The sequence below is a fragment of the Spea bombifrons genome, chromosome 6 (assembly GCF_027358695.1).
Source record: "Spea bombifrons isolate aSpeBom1 chromosome 6, aSpeBom1.2.pri, whole genome shotgun sequence".
Lineage (NCBI taxonomy): Eukaryota > Metazoa > Chordata > Amphibia > Anura > Pelobatidae > Spea > Spea bombifrons.
In genome coordinates, this window is record NC_071092.1 from 45,939,468 (window position 1) to 45,956,371 (window position 16,904).

General features: G+C 40.4%; 1 protein-coding gene across 2 annotated transcripts in view; it reads left to right on the forward strand.

Moving 5' to 3' along the window:
* The window catches only part of FGGY (FGGY carbohydrate kinase domain containing), an 88,592-nt gene that overhangs the window by 59,033 nt on the left and 12,655 nt on the right, over positions 1–16,904 (forward strand). For both annotated transcript variants that reach the window (XM_053469541.1, XM_053469540.1), the window contains exon 14: positions 3,222–3,316. In XM_053469541.1, coding sequence (XP_053325516.1) covers positions 3,222–3,316 — 95 coding nt within the window. The remainder of the gene's footprint in view (positions 1–3,221; positions 3,317–16,904) is intronic.

The window sequence follows — 16,904 nt, forward strand, 5'->3', positions numbered from 1 at the left end:
GTTTTAAATGTCTACCTAGCCCTAAGATTTTTGTTGTTAAGAGTTCCTCTTTGCGTCGGCACACAACTACTAGCGTTAGAGGCTCATGCGCGGTCTAAAAGATCAACGCAGCATTATAGCGGAAGGAACACATTTATCCAGCACTCTCCAAAACACGCTCCCCAAAAAGCGTAATAATAGCCATAGCTGACTCCTTCCTATTCTCCCCCGATGTGATCATATATAAAACTCCCAACTGGTGCTTTTGCTCCCAGTATGTTATGGTTGATATCCCTGCCTGAATGCAGGTGACTCAATTAAGTCTAACCTTAAATAATGGCAAGTCAAGGTTTCCATGAGGGCCGCTATTAAAGCCACTTAGGCCACACATTTGGTGAGTCCCTACATAGAATCTTCACGATGGGCTAATAAAGGGTTAATATTTCCATAATCTCAGGGTCAAGTAATTTATGAAGTCCCCAGGTATGGTAAAAGCGGCATACAGAAAGAACACACGACATTTTAATATACATGACGCTGACCAGAGCCGGAGATCAGTACATTCACACCGCTGGGATTTGGAGATCAGAGATACAAGGAGAAAGAGGAGAACGACGAGGTTCTGTTTTGGGTGGGGATCCTGACTTTTATCAATTCCCCATCACTTTTATCTTCCGAACACGACTCAATTCTTCACAGAACCTCTTTGACTCCCTCCGGTGGAATTTCGCCTGTGGATGTGGAAATATTTCTATTTGCTAGGAGACCGAGATAAAACGTGAGGCTATTACAGTTTAACGAGATAATTCTCAATGATTAACCAACGCAAATATGCCGGAACACCGCCGGGATTCCCCCTTCTTCCATTTAGGCTGTGAGAATTTTTTTCCAATGTGGCTTAAAATTTCTGAGCTCTTATCAGCCGTGTTGTCTGGTTTATATTATATTCTGGGAAGTGCCAGTTTCTTTATTATATATATATATATATATAATAATATAATATAATATATATATATGTAAATATATATATATATATAATATATATATATAATAAATTGTATCTATAGTCAAAGTTCTAAATTGGCTCATGATTACAGCTCCTGTTCCACCTACTCTGGTGAATGAAACACTTTTTAAACTAAAACTAAAACTTTGTCACAAATAATTATTTAACCATATAAAATCCTCCCTCATTTTTTGCCAGGAACACTTAATTGTCATGTGACACAAAAGCAGGCGCTGATAGGTGGTTGCCATACAAACAGGAGATATAATAATAATTAAAGATCTCAGATGACCAGATTTCCGGATGTAATTCACGGGAGATCATTTTACAGACTGTTTTAGTTATTATGTGTTATTTTTATTTTAAAAGTGACTATTTTAGTTATTATGTGTTATTTTTATTTTAAAAGTGACTATTTTAGTTATTATGTGTTATTTTTATTTTAAAAGTGACTATTTTAGTTATTATGTGTTGTTATTTTTTTTATTTTACAATTTACACATTTTCAAAAATGTTCAAAAAGTAACTGTTGGCTCGAACAGAGTATAATATAACATTATATATAATCAAGTTAGGGTCTCAACATCAGAATATTCTTTAGTTTGTGATTATTATACAAGTTGGAGGAGATTTTAGATTTTGTTGTACCAAATGCATTTGGTTTTACATGGCAAAATATTTTTCAGAAAAAAATGTATCTTTTCATAAAAAAACTAAAGTTTTCATGCAAATGATATGCATGTTTAGTTTTGTTTCAGGCTTCGCTATTATTATTATTATTATTATTATTATTAATAAATGTAATACAAAATTGAGAAATTCAGCAACATCAAACATATAACATTCCATTTTGATTTCTTTTATTTATTGTGATATTATTATTATTAGTAGTAGTGTTACTATCTTTTTTTATATAGCACCCACAATTCCCGAAGCGCATCTTACAGTCCCTACATTCAAAGGGTCTGACTAATCGTGATGATGATTGAATTGTCTTCTAAAAGTGAACTTGTTTTTTTTTTCCCAAGAAGCATATCAGTGATCTGAGAATGCCGTGTAGAAGCTTGTGCTCTGCTGGGTTTCATTGTATGTTCGCTACCTTTCTAAAAATAAGCAGAAAAACATGAAAAGAGAGTTTGTTGGCTCTGCTTCTTATCAGATGTCCGATTGATGAACTCATTAAGCTGCCAAACATCAAAGAGTTGGGGGGGGTCAGAAAAAGCTGGCTGGGGATAGGGGTCAACCTAGTCTAGTGTCGTTTATTCATTCAGCGCTATCAGGTTCATCTCTGTGCTTTTGTGTGATGTTATTGGTTGTGTAGATTGTATAGCAGAAGCTGCCATATGATTACAGCTATAGGCAGAAAGTATCAATTTCTAAGAAATGAATACATATTGAAATAACATTTTATTTCTTCCCTTTCTTTCTTTTTTTCTCTCTTTCCTTCTCTCCTTTGCTCTCTTTTTCTTTCTTTCTTTCTTTCTTTCTTTCTTTCTTTCTTTCTTTCTTTTTCCTTCTTTCTTTCCCTTTCCCCTTCTTTCTCTCTCTCTCGCGCTCCCTGTTCCTTTCTTTCTTTGTTCATAATTTTAACTAATCTTCAATGTAGTTGTAAATCAAGACGCTGATTCCCCTGCTTCTGTTCAGAAGTTAAGTGTCAAAAGCGATGCAGTCGCCATAGCAACCAATGGAATATTAAGACCCTGCTTTTCTCTCTCTTCCTCCACATACATTATGCCTGCGCAGCGCCCCCTTCTGGAGGGTGCAACTTCTCATTATCATTGTTGGTTTTACAATGACCTTATCTCCAGTACGCCTCTCAGATGGCTGAACAATGAGCTGGAAAACCGATAATGGTTTATTGTTTAATCGAGAACCAAACCCTGGTTCCTCCGAGGGTATAACTCTACATGTGTTTGGCTTCCTACCGGTTTATGACTTAGAGTCCCATACTGGTATGTCTTGAATTGGAAGAGGCTTCATGAGGTTAACTGGCCCACCACTTGAAAAGACCACCAGCCTTTATACATAGAGACATATGTCGTCCCTCCATGCAGGATCTCCCCAGCTGGCCCTTGGTCCCCGGTGCCCTCAAAATCTGTACAGTGAAGCAGCTACCCAGGGCTAGTGCCTGAAGATGGGGACTGTCCCATGAAAACCGGGGCTGTTGGGTGGTATGCAGCCATGTATAACACTACATTTCACCCTACTAACTGAGATGTCATTGTATCTTCTCCAGGGTTGCCAGTGGTTTTGTCCAAAGAAGTGGACTCTGTTTTAGTAGGAGCCGCCATTCTTGGAGCTTGTGCGTCTGGCGATTTTACGTCCGTCCAGGTATGACCCCCCCCTACTGGTCAGAATATTTTAATGCTTTATTTTTCAAGGCCCCTCTCGAGATGATTGACACCATAGTCAACAGAATATTAACTATTGCATGATTTGTGAAAATTGCTGCGTAGATTTTAATAGTGAGCAATTGAACTCCCTATGCGGGGAATTATTTTAGGAGAAAAAAAAGTGATAAAAAAGGGTTTTATTATATGCCTAATTATGCCTTATTCGGGAACTGATCCCCTGGAACCTATAGTCGACCATCACGGCACAAGCTCTGTTGTCAGGACTGTCCCAGCCAATTCAGGATGGTCGGCAGCTGTGTCAACAATTTTTATAAAGTGTTGTGTTTATTTCACCGTTATTTTAATGCAAGCGAGACCTTATTTTTTTTACGCCTAAAGAAAAGGAAGGCGCAATAACAACATTTGCATGGGACATTCAAGAAAGCGAGGTTTTCAAGAAGCGACAACTCCGCGTAAGCCGCACAAACCCAATTACAGTCACTTTCACGTAACAGATTGTAAAGAAAAAAAAAAAGTAAATTAAAATAAACCTTTTAATTCTAAACTTAAATCACTGGCGCTCCTACATTCCATTAGTCATATTGGCCTCAAGAGGACCATAAGTGAAGGTCATCCAAATGCTGGTTAACCTACTGCAGGCACTAACGTGATTTATGGACACTTACTCGCTTATAGCTGTTACTGATGGGAGTTGCCGTAACCCGGGATAGATTTAAGAACTAAACAGGTGCAGCAGCAGTTAAAGGGCCGCGTAACTCCTATAAAAACAGTTTGGGTACAAAATACTAAAAAAAAAAAAAAAAAAAACAAACAATAAAAACCCCACCATTATTTTAAAATATATTAAACACGTTTGGTTCAACGGCGACTTTCAGGTCAAGGACATGGGAGATTTCACGCGTTCGGTAAATTAGGTCCCGCATTCGTTATTTAATGTAACCAATAAAATGCATTATATATTTTAGGATGACGTGGATTTTGGTTCAAAGATTTTTAATTTGGGAAAAAAAACAAATAAAATACGCCATTTTTGCATCCAGGAATGTTTGAAAAAAATATTAAAGAAAAACCCCTCCTAATTCTTCACAGCAAATTCACCAGCTTTGCCCCAAATAGCTTGTAAGTTCCACCTTTGTCCCCAGCTTATCAGTGCCACATTTGTCCACAAACAGCATTTCTGTGCCATCTTTGTGCCCTAACAGCTTGTCTGTGAGAACTTTTTCCCAAAACAACCTGCCTTTGCCATCTTTGCTACCAAACAGCTTGTCAGTGTCCCCAAACAGCCTGCCTGTGCCATCTTTGCCCCCCAAACATACTGCCAGTGCCACTTACCTCTGTGCTGTGTGCAGACTGATGCAGAAAGTGGATGTGATGTCACTTCCTGCATGCTGAATCAGGCATACACTGATCATCCAATCGGATGATCTCTACGTTCTCTGTGACGCTAACTGCTGGGTATTACCCACACCTAGCGGCTTTAGAGGGGAGGACAAGTGGTCGCAGGTGCTGCCCTAACAGACAAAAATATAATTTATAGTCAATCCTAATTATTATATTTATTATTTATTGATTTACATATCGCCATCATATTTAGGGGCGCTGTACAAAGGGATTTACTTAACTATGTGGTTCACCTTTTAACTATTAAAGAGGGGAGACTATATGTAATCAAAGCCAAGGTCACGATACCCGCCCTATATTGATCTGCATTGTAAAGTTGACGTGACGATTGATGCGTTTTGTACGGTACGCGGGACACAATGTTTTCTCGCGATAATTATTTCCTGATGAATATGTACTGACCTTCGTGCAACCTCACTAATTACTCGTTTCACAACCAGAAACTCGTCCGAAGGCGACGTGTAAAGCAGGTTTCTTGCCGTGGCGGATAATTCAATTGCCCTGTAATCACTTGATAACTTCAGTAAATTGTTTGCGAGCCAAAGGTCTGTCGATCACTCGGGCCCCTCTAGCGTGATAAATGAATTTGTACTTTATGGGGCCGCCTGGCATTTATCTATAGGCTTGAGCTTGCTGAAAAAGTACCTTTGTTATCCTAAAGTAAGCAAACCAGAGCCATTTCTCCCGTCTCAGTGCTTTTTTTCCCAGCGTATTCAACTATTTGTTAAAAAAGTGTTTTTTTTCATTAAAAAGAGTATCCTTAACACATACAGGGAAGGTTATACACGTGGTTGTGAACGTGGCGGTTGGGTGAGTTGTGGTGAGCTGCAGTTTCATGCATTACCATAACTGGGAACTCTAGATTTTATCGTAGGGACTCGCTAATGGTGGCAACCATGACTTGTCAGGAGGTAAAGATACTCTGAATAAAGTCACCTGTATTCAAGCAGGGATTGTAGCTGTGATAGAGCAGCGAGAAAGGGACCAATCAGCATACTCGGTGGCCCTGAGAACCCATGAGAGGTAGACTGTGGTCGCTTGATTCGTTTAAGTCCTAAGTTTCTGTTATATCTGCATGTTTACGCCTGTAAACATTTTTGCCACTTGGCCTTTTTGACTGTGTGGACTCGGAAAAGACGCTTTTGACTTCAAATCAGGTGACCCTCTGAAGTGGCATGAAGTTTGTGTTGGATTAAGCCGGCACTCAGGGGAGAGAGTCACAAAGACAGTAGTATTCATTCCTTCTGACGGCGAGTCTAAGGGGGAAGCAATCGAGTCAAAGCAAGCAGACCACAATTACCAGTTTCTCTCCTAGAAAAGCGGACGCGTTGCCGACCCCCCCCCCCCATATTTAACAGCTACGGTTTTTAAACAAATTGCAGACGCCTTGAAAAAAAGATGGATTTAAAGCACAGAGAGTGCCAGGAAAAACGACACGCAAACCTCAGCGAATCAGGGGCAGGCACAGGTGTAACTCCCATCATGCTCAGCTGGTCATTCCTGGTTACAGGACTGCTAAACTATTTCTGGAAATAAAAGCTGAATTACTTCCCAAAACATACAGATGGAGCCGAAAAGGTAATTTACGCTGTAGGACTCGCAGCAGGAAAACTACCAAAAACCCTAAAAGAATGAGCAAATCAAGGTGATTGGTCCATATTATTCTGTTATTGGAACAGGGTTCTAGAGCAGCTCAGAGTTCTAGAGCAGCTCTGAGCTAAGGACTTTAATGTGTGCCTGGATTTGTGTCCCAAATACCCCTTTGGAGGTGTCATAAAGGTTATCTAAAGGGACATTTAGTTTTTATTCTTGAATCCCATATCAAAAGTGTTGGGAGCGTTTCTTAACCCTTTCAGCGCTACGGGATGAGGCGGTGTGCTAACAAGAAACCTTTTAGTACCAAATGATGGTGTTTTTTTCCCCATATTTTTTTTCTTGCCTTAAAATCTAATGCAGCGTAGTCTCTCCAGCCCTGGATTTACGATGGGATGCTTCTTTTCATCAGAACTAAAACTGAATCAGCAGCTTGGTCTGATTCCAAATTCTAACCGCAGAGAGAACGGAGTCCAACTTCTTCGGCTGAGACAAAGAATGTTTATCCAATCGAGTTATCGTGATGAAAGCTAAGGTTGTGCATTTGCAGAAGTAGATGCACGTGATCAGTAAGTGTAGAAGGGGTCCTTAAAATCCGTCCCCGTGGAAAATGAAGTTATATATACACATAAAACTGGTGTCTCTGTCGCAGAAAGGCTGGCTGAGAGTTGGGGGAGCTGTGTTCCCATAACAGGTGCAGAGATATAGACAGAGGCCACGCATCGAACTCATGCCAAATATCTCAATTCTCGGAGTGTCTGTATTCCCCCGGGGCAGAGACAGACGACAGCTGTACATAACCGGTCGGGTATTTGGGAAGAGACGGTATTCTGTACCGTATCTGCGTCTGCGACAGAGAAGGGCGGAGGAGAGTCCTGTGCGAGTATTGCATAAAATATCAATTTTCCAGTTACAAAATTGTACCAATATGTAACAATTTTTGGGGTCTTCCTAGTGACTTTAGACGTTTCCAAGAACCGGACAAATGATAGTATGGGTAAAAGAATTGAAGGTGATATCTGTACAGAGCTTAATAGCGACTTCTGCCGGGTGAAAACGTTGGAAAACACTAATGTGACGGTTGCCAAGGAAACCTTATGTTTTTGTCTGCTTCCGCAGCAACTCCCACATGGCCAAAGACCAGCATGATATTGGGCGGTAAACTTGGTGACATCACCATGTGCGTTTTTCCTGAAGTGTAGCGCGTGTTGTCATGAACAGTCATGTGACATAAATGCCTGAACTCGTGTTGCAAACCGTCCCTGGAACTCAACTGGAAACATGCATTTTCACACTGGAGTTTCCAAGAGGGGGAAAGTGCCACTTTTTGCCGATTTTTTGGAAATGGGCGAATGTTTTTGTGTAGCCCTACACTGGACTTCCTGTAGGCCTTAGATGAGGCTTTTTGTTGCCTAATGCATACTTCCCAGTTTTCAGCAGACAGTCCGCCGTCTCGAGTAGCTGCCCCATAGTCTAACTTTTGTGACCAGTGGTGACCAGTAGGGACCATAGGCCAACTGGGGAGATCCTCTGGTCTTCCCTGATTATCTCATGCAAAGATCCATGGAGGTCCTCCATTGCAGCTCCAACATGGCCACCTCATGATGCTCTACAGCTGACCTCCAAGAGATGGCTCTTTGGGTATGGTGGACCAGCGGCCTTGACTCTGGCCGCACTCACTCCCAACCCTACCCACTCCTGCCTCTAACCACAACCCAACACAAGTGCCCCAATTAGGACCTGAAATGACATTTTGGGGCCCCGGGGAACATATGTCTACATTTATGTAGAACTTAGAATGTTGGACCCTTTCTGTGCCATTCATGGCAATGCATCCCTCGGCTCTTGAAGAGTTAAACTATGTTTTCTCCACCACATGTTTTTCCAGGTAACAAGGGATCAAAAAAATGCACGTTTTTTTTCTTTTACAAACCAACAATTATAAATCTTACGCCCCTGACAGCTCAAACAGATGACTTGTCAGGTGTTTTCATATTTCGCTTGGGTCTCATATAATGCGTTTCAAAATAACAACTAAGTTTCCAGGGAGATCTGTTCAAAACCTGGGACTGGAAGATTTTTTTTTATGTTTTTCTTTCCAAAGCACATTAAAAGTGTAGCCTGCAATCCAAAATTATTTATTTTTTGTTCTGTAAAATTCTCCTGAGCGGTTCCTTTTTATCACAGCGCCCTCGTTTGGATGTTACGGGAATTACACTGTGTTTTTATATCTCTTCATACGGTTGTGCATATTGTTTCTGATTTGCAAAGGTAACAGAAAAGAACATCAAGTGTATCATATGAAGCGTTCTACTGATACAACAGGGTTTGTACATAAACGGGCGTTCTGGTGCAAAATTTAGTACAATTCAGAAAAAAAGCTCACTTATACCCCTTTGCACCAGGGTTATTCTTAATAAATTGGAAGAAGAAAAATACCTAAAAATCAATGTTGCAGAAATTCCACGTTTGTTACAAATTACAATCCAACATTAAGCATTAAAAAGAGCAACATATAATATTATCCTATAGCAACATAGTTACATAGTTAATTAGGTTGAAAAAGGACATAAAGTCCTTTCCATTGTGTGGAAATCTGTTGATAAACAGGACTATGCATAGGACGCGGGGTCACACGTTTAGACCGGAAGAAAGGAGATTTAGACTAAGGCAGAGGAAAGGGTTTTTTACAGTAAGGACAGTAAGGATGTGGAATTCTCTGCCTGCAGAGGTAGTTTTATCGGAGTCAGTACAGACGTTTAAACTGCAACTGGATGGATACCTGGAAAAACATAATATTCGGGGATATAATCTTTAATTATGGGGAAGCAGCTTATTGATCCAAGGAGAAACCTGACTGCCATTTTGGGGTCAAGAAGGAATTCTCTGGTTAGTGCAAAATTGGAAAGAGCGAAACTGGGGGGGGGTTGTGCCTTCTTTTGGATCAACAGCAACAAATCAACAGATATAGGAAAGGCTGAAGTTGATGGACGCATGTCTTTTTTCAGCCTATATAACTATATAACTATATAACTATGTAACTAATATATTAATGTCATCTCAAATGGGAAAAAAAATCCCTCTCGACGTCGGACTCTCCCTCGATCAACATTCCCTTATCTACTTTTACTCGTGATAACCCCGCATGCATTTCATATCCAGACAAACATCCAAACGCTTATTGAATATATTTATTGGCCAAGATGGCTTCAGATGGCGTCTATTCCACAATTTAACCCATTTGGAAACGTCTTTGTGACTAATATCCATATCTGGCGCTTTGGGTTCCATATTTTACCCCCAGTGATAGGAGCGGCCCTACCATTTTGGTGACCAAGGCCAAGGCCACCATAGAGGGGTACGAGGTGTTGCCACAGGTCTTTCTGATCACTTTAGCGTGGGAAATCACATGTTCCCGGATTATTCCTCCCTAGGAGATCACGGCCCCTGTTTTTTTTTCCGCATTGATTGCCACTGACTGCAAAGCCCTATTATTTTAAGACTTGATTCCCCGTGCACGTTCTGGCTTAGCCAGTTGTCAAGCCGAGCGTGGAGTGCCTGCATCGAGCGAAGGATAACACAGATATAACGAAGCTTTAAATGCCGTCCTCTTCACGCCAACAAGAAAAATATTTCTGCAATTTGCTGATAGAGCCCACAGGGGGGATTGAGTTCATGGAGAACTCCCCGTGATTCATATCCAAATAATTTACCCTAAATAAAGGATTAAAACGGTTTAGTGCCATCTCAAACCCCTAGTGCTCAGTCGGACTATCTGTGTTTATGCCCCGTGTCTTTTACTGCCCTGCTTTAACATGAACAGCTGATATATTCCACTTACTGCGCAAACAGCATGGCGGCGCTTAATGCCCCATGGAAAATCACCCTATTGGGTAATACACCCCCTACTGGTGGTGGATCTACTGTACCTATGACCTTTGAGGAGACCAGAAGATCTCCACTAACCGGCCCAACCGTGTTGTGAGAAGGAGCAAGAAATATGTACCCTCTGTATCTGCCCCAAAGATGCCCCTTAGACTAGTTCTGTACCAGGGGCTGCCACTGCTAATGTCTTTTGGTTGCTATGGATACTGCACCACTTTGTATTAGAACTGGTCTTCCTATATAACCACCAAAGGGTGCAGAATTTACTGCGTTATATTAAGTATGGTAATTGGAAGCATTAACCCATTTAAGGCCAGGTGAGCAACAATGCACCACCTTCTGTTATTTGAAGGGTTAAAGCCTTCAATCCGTGAAGATTCTCCATGTTTTTTTTGCACACACAGATGCATAATGGAGTCTTTGCTATTTAATACTGGTAAGAACTGGACGTGCGCTGATTAAATATTTAGGAAGACCAGGCAAAGAGCGTCTGTGCTATCGGCAGAACCGTGGGGGATAGGAATGGATTATGGGGGATGCCATATTGAATCATCACAGAAGAGAGTCCGACAATGGAAGCAGACAAGGATAATTTGTCAGGATTATAGCTGACAAACCACCGCCTGAAATCTATACAGTCAATCCATATAATCTCCGGGAGTTTTAACAGTGAACCTTTACAGCTATCAAACTGTACTCAGGCCCCGAGAACAGAACACCGAGAACCCGCCACGGATTAGACCAGAAGCCGGCAGGAACCCATTAGTCCCAAAGAAAGAACAAGACAGTATCCTGCCCGAAAAATACAGGGACTTAATGAGTATTACCCATTATGGAATTAAATTTATTGTATTACCGTCATTTTTTTATTTTAATTATTAATTAAAGGTGGATTTCCTCGGTAACGTTAATTCACTCTGACCGTTCCAACTAACGGGAAATGATCGGAGCCTACTATACGTGCGAGTTGGGAGATTTTCTTTTTAGCTGGAAATAAACTCTATCTTTTTATTTTTAAATTATTGTAATTATTAAAAAATATTTCAATTATTAAAAACACACTTTAATTGGCCTTCATCGATATTCTGGTGAATAACAGATTCATTTACCCCGGGGAAGCTGGGATATGTGGTAAAAGGCAGCAAAACTAGAATAGCAAATGAAGTACGTCTAACCCCAAATTTAAATCATGCTCATTCATGCGCCTAAACAAACATTCCGAGCTGAGTTATTATTATTTGCATAAAGGTTGTACAATATAATGAGTTTGCAAACAGGCTGGCATGCAGAGGACTTACTCTGGGAGACCCTTCAGTCTAAAAAGGAACCCGGACGAAGAGTAGAGCGGATCACCTCTGTGCCCTTTTCTTTGGGTTATCACGAAAATATTTCCCAACCAATTTAGAGCCATTTATCAAGATGCCAAAGGGAATGTTTTGTGAGGACATACATTGAACAGTCCCTTGAATGAGCAGAAGGAACATTCCGCCGGTGGGGTTATACATGCATGAAAGATGAGATACAGATTGGAAAGAAAGGGATTTTTATTAGGATAAAATAAACTGAGACTCCCCCCTCCGGCTGGACTGGGGGTATCCATCACATACCTGTCCAGAAACGCCAGTAAATCTTTAAGATTCACGTGAGAACGAGGAGCTGTCCAGAGAACATTATACCCCTCCTAGAATTCTGCCACTTTACATCTGGAATTTCTCAATCTCTACCAATTACCCTCCGCCAAATCCTTAAATCACGTCTTTTTCCCCCGTCGGCGGAGACATACGAGTACGGGAATCACCTTCGCCTCGTATACGCGGCTGTTCATTGCCAGTAGAGTCTTTCGGGGGACTTCTATCAAAGTTCTGATGTTCAACTCGCTGTATCAGATTTAATGGAAATTCACTCCATATCTGCCAGACTTTTGATTCAATTTCCTTAATATGATGAACCATCTCTTAGATATCATCTTATATAAACCCGATCTCCTTGCACGTAAAATGAGTCATATGTGAATTTTAAATGGGCTGGAAAGTTGGATAAAAATTTGGACTCAATTGTTTATAGAGAGCCAAACTGTAGCTGCTTTGTTATCCGTCTGTAAGACCAACGACTGATTGAGGTTCGAGTTTCTACAGCAGGAAAAACAGGCGGACTGATCTTCCGGCAACTTCTATGTTTCTATATATTACCTCTAGATTGTAAGCTCTTGCGAGCAGGGTCTTTGTTCCCTAGTATATTCATTATACCAATATATTGTCTTATTCGTCTTAGTGTGACAGTTGTAGTTGTGTCAGACCCTGTGAATCTATGAAGTGCTGGAATTGTTGTCGCTTTATAAATAAAATATAATAAAAAATCAAATAAAATAATAATAAAATCACAATAGATAGAAGGACCCAAAAATGTTTTGTCTTTGGGTGAAGTAGTTGTGCTGGAAGAACAAGAGCAATTTGTGATACATTATGAGCCGGGTCATTGTTTATAAGATATATTCCTGCGTAATGTCACATTTGCAGAAGTTCAATCTTTCTCTTTATTCTTCGCTACACTTTTCACACAATTTCTTTTTTTTTTTTTAAACGTTGCACGGAAAGCCTTCAGATGATTTCAAACTGTTAAATGTAGAATATGTGTGTTCTTCATAAGGCTTTTCTCTATTGGATCTGAGGAAGAGACCTACTGGACCTACTAAGAACCAACTGGGTCCCTCAACTGGGAACCTAACAAGAGAACATTTAAGGGAATTTAGACCCGAAGCAGCCCCAAAGTGCGGGAGAACTTTCTTATCCATTCTCGTAAGGAGCTCAGATAAATATTTACTTGCGCCGCTCGCTACTACGTATGCCCGTAAGATCTGTTACTTTTATTATCTATTAACCAGGCAAGACGAGAGTTTAGATTGTGAGTTTGTGACGATGGGGCTGATTTAGAATGTCTCAATAATAATTCAATCATAGGGGGGTTTCCTCCTCGAAATTAAAGCAATATATTCACAATTACAGTAAGATATGTGCCTTGTATTCATTTACATCATATAATTAGCAGTATGAAATCTGAATACAGACGCACAGAACGATGTACATGCATCTATTGCGTCTCTATAATGTCAACCATCATATGCCGTTTAATGCAAATAATAGCATTAAATAATTTTCATGTTTTGCAAATAAAATTTTCATGTTTTGCTTTTGTAAATGCTTGGGGGGGGTTCTGCAGGATCCCCCAAATGCATTTGCCATTTTCCCAAACCCCTAGCCATGCATGGCTGAACAAAGCTTCCCGCACCTCCAGTCAGCACCAGCAGTGGCATGCGTAGACATGGCCCCCATTGATTTCAATAGGAGCACTTTCCTGCTACTAATTGGCTACTAATTGGCTGATTCAAGCACCCAATCAGTAGCAAGAGTAGTCAGATGAGGAGTAGGGCAGCTGCTGCAGCAGGGCTGCCTTTTCTATGCCATAAAGTTGACTTTTATTTTTTATTATACATTCTTCTATAGCTCGGGTGCCCTTGACATTAAACTGTCCCTCGAAACCGGCCCTGCTGAGGTCTATTGTTCCTTTAACTGGATTTCTCCAACGCTGTGTACAAATATTTAAACGGAACCACTTTATATTTGAGAAATAGTTTACTTGCCAACACTCCTTAACTCCGCCAATATTTTTTTTTTATAAAAAGGTATTCGTGTTGTCGGACGCACAAACAGATTTCTCAAGCATCGGGTCTGTTTTAAATTGCCAAATATTATCGTTCCTTGTGAACTGTGTCCATTCTGTAAATCTCACATTCAGGGGAGGAACAGCGCGGATCCCGAATCCATCCCAGATGTGAAGCCGCACAGTCCACAGACATTAATCCGCCGCTGGCAGAGGGAAATGTGCTTTGTATTTGCTCAGTAACTCCCGGCAGATGCAAATATTTACGGCTCTGTATCCATGGCCTTCAATGTAAACATTTTTTTTTTTGGTTGGAAATATGTTGATACAGTGTATTGTATTACCCTTTCCCGACGCAGACTTGCCCCGGCTTGACTACAATAACAATAACAGAGCAAGGGCTGGAAAAAAAATGGCCATCTCTAAAAATGGGTGAAAAGTAGTGTAAAAAAACATTGTTGTAGCATTGTAGTTTTTGTCAGCGTATATGTCACGTGACAAGGTTTTGCCCGTCTTTAAGAAGCAGAGCGCTGGGTTATGACGCCATGTCGTGTCGCGCCGTAGCAAGGATGGGAGATGAGGCCTGGGGGGGTGCACCCAAGCCTGGAACAACCCACAAGGTAGCTACACCACTGGTTACACATAAACTTTCACTCTCTTTCTTGCTCATCAATGTGTCGGCCATGAAAGCAGCCCCAAATCTTTTTTATTATTTATTGTTTTCTAAAGCACCACCATATTCCACAGCGCTGTACAAAAATCTTTCTCATTGCGGTAAATACATGTTTTAAATAATTTGCCTAATCTATTCATATATTCACTGGTTTGCACGGCTAAAACGACTAATTGAACTTGTCACCTTAACAAAAAAAGGTAGACATTACACAGTATCAAAGGAGAGCGCAAAAGCTGGGGGATGTTTTTAATTTTGGCAGAAAACATGGATCTTGGCAGAAAATTATGCTTTATATTATTTGATACAGCTTTTTTGAAAACGTAGGTGTGATTTTACCAACCCTGATCCATATAAACTGATCTATCAATCCTTCTCTTTTGTATATGTTATTATTATTAATATTTATTGTTTTGTATAGCGCCATTGTGTTCCGTAGCGCTGTACAATGGGATAAATGTTACTGTTTGTGGTTTGTAATCAGAAATCTATAAAAGATGCTCGCCGACGGCTCTGCGAGGATGAAAAATAGTTCTTTAATCATCTCAGATTTCAGCCTACTCCCATTTTCTAAGGGAATGCATAATACAAGACTTAAGACCACAGGAGATGTCGCTGATAGGCTGGTAGGCTTTGTTGCCATAGAAGCATACAAATCTCCTAAAACACATGTGTTCTTTCTATGGGATTGAGATAATATAATAGATTTTTTTTAATAGTTTTTTCCCTGCCATTTCTATAGACATTATTGGGGCTTTTAGGGCTGTAGAACCCTGCGATCCCCTCATACCCAGCAAACATTCCGACCTCCTAGAAAAGAGGGGGCATCAGGGGAGGAAAGAGGGGCATTAGTGGAGGAAAGAGGGGCATCAGTGGAGGAAAGAGGGACATCAGGGGAGGAAAGTGGGGCATCAGGGGAAGAAAGTGGGGCATCAGGGGAAGAAAGAGGGGCATTAGCAGAAGAAAAGGAAAGAGGGGCATCAGGGGAGGAAAGAGGGACATCAGCGGAGGAAAGGGGGGCATCAGGGGAGGAAGAGCGACATCGGTGGAGGAAAGAGAGGCATAGGGATTTGGGAAGAGTCCCTGAAGAGGGACTATCCCCAGCCTCCATTTGTTCAGCAGGGTGTTTATGCCTCTGTCAGTTCCAGTGCATGCGCGCACAGTGTTATTGCCTGTATTACCAGTATTTATAAGTGAACCATCACTTGTTTACAAAAAGAAAGGCATCAATGGGACAAAAGCCATTTGCTTCACTGATGCCCGGAAAAAAACAGTCCCTTTAACCAGTCCCAGTGACAATAACCCTTTTCTTGTTAGAATTGCAGATGAATCAGGGAACGGGGTAATTATTAGAAGATATTGTGACTGAAGTAGCCGCTTACCATGGAGGTCATTGTTTACTTATTGGTATCTATTTAAATCTCGACATTACTAAAAAAAAAAAAAAGGATTTTAAATATCAAAAGGGTCTTCATTATGTACTCCGCAGCATTAACCCCACGCAGTTTTGCGGTGACCCAGGCTACATGCGCAGGCTTCAGAAATCTCAAATGGCCAGTGATTATTTTTAGTAAAGGCTTTGTGACAAAAAAAAAATGACATTAAAAAGAAAGAATATAGATATATTTTTTTCGGTAAAGAATGATGTCTTTGTATGAAAACAGTCCTTACATTCATCCTGCGGACAATGTGTTCCTATTTCAGATTTCATTTTTAACCTGTATGTGGGAGTTAATAGATCGCGTTCTGTTTAATGAAGTGTCACAAGAGAATAATAGACGATATTATCCAAAATTAAATCAGCGCGTACAAAATTAACATCTAATTATACAAGTGAAACGGCAAATTGTGAAATAATAATAATAAAATAAAAAAAACAGCTGATCAGTCCCTTGAAGAAATGTTGGAGCAAAATTTTTGTTTAAATTGTTTAAAGGGAATTGCCCGTAAAATTTAGGTGTCTTTGCAGTTATGCTCAGATGCAGCCAGTATTTTTACCCTATGGGTAATTGGAATTAACTCTTCGATGAGGCTACATTTGTGATTCTTATCTCCCCGGATCACTGCAATTAATCAACTACTCTTTAAATTACAGTTTTGTGTTTTTTGTGTTTATTTATATAAAATATATTTTTTTTTAAGGCTAATTATTTTATGGGTTTTTTTGCGTCAAAAATTTAAATGAAAACTGAAACTTGCAGGGGAGGGATGTGGATTTTTTCTTCCTCTTCGGTGATTGATTGTTATTGCACCTGTGTGTGTTTTTTGTTAATGGCTAAACCCCCTGACCTGCGAGAAGAGCTTGATGGGCTTTAGAAACGCATTGGAAAGTCAGTGAGGTTTCTTGTTCTACATT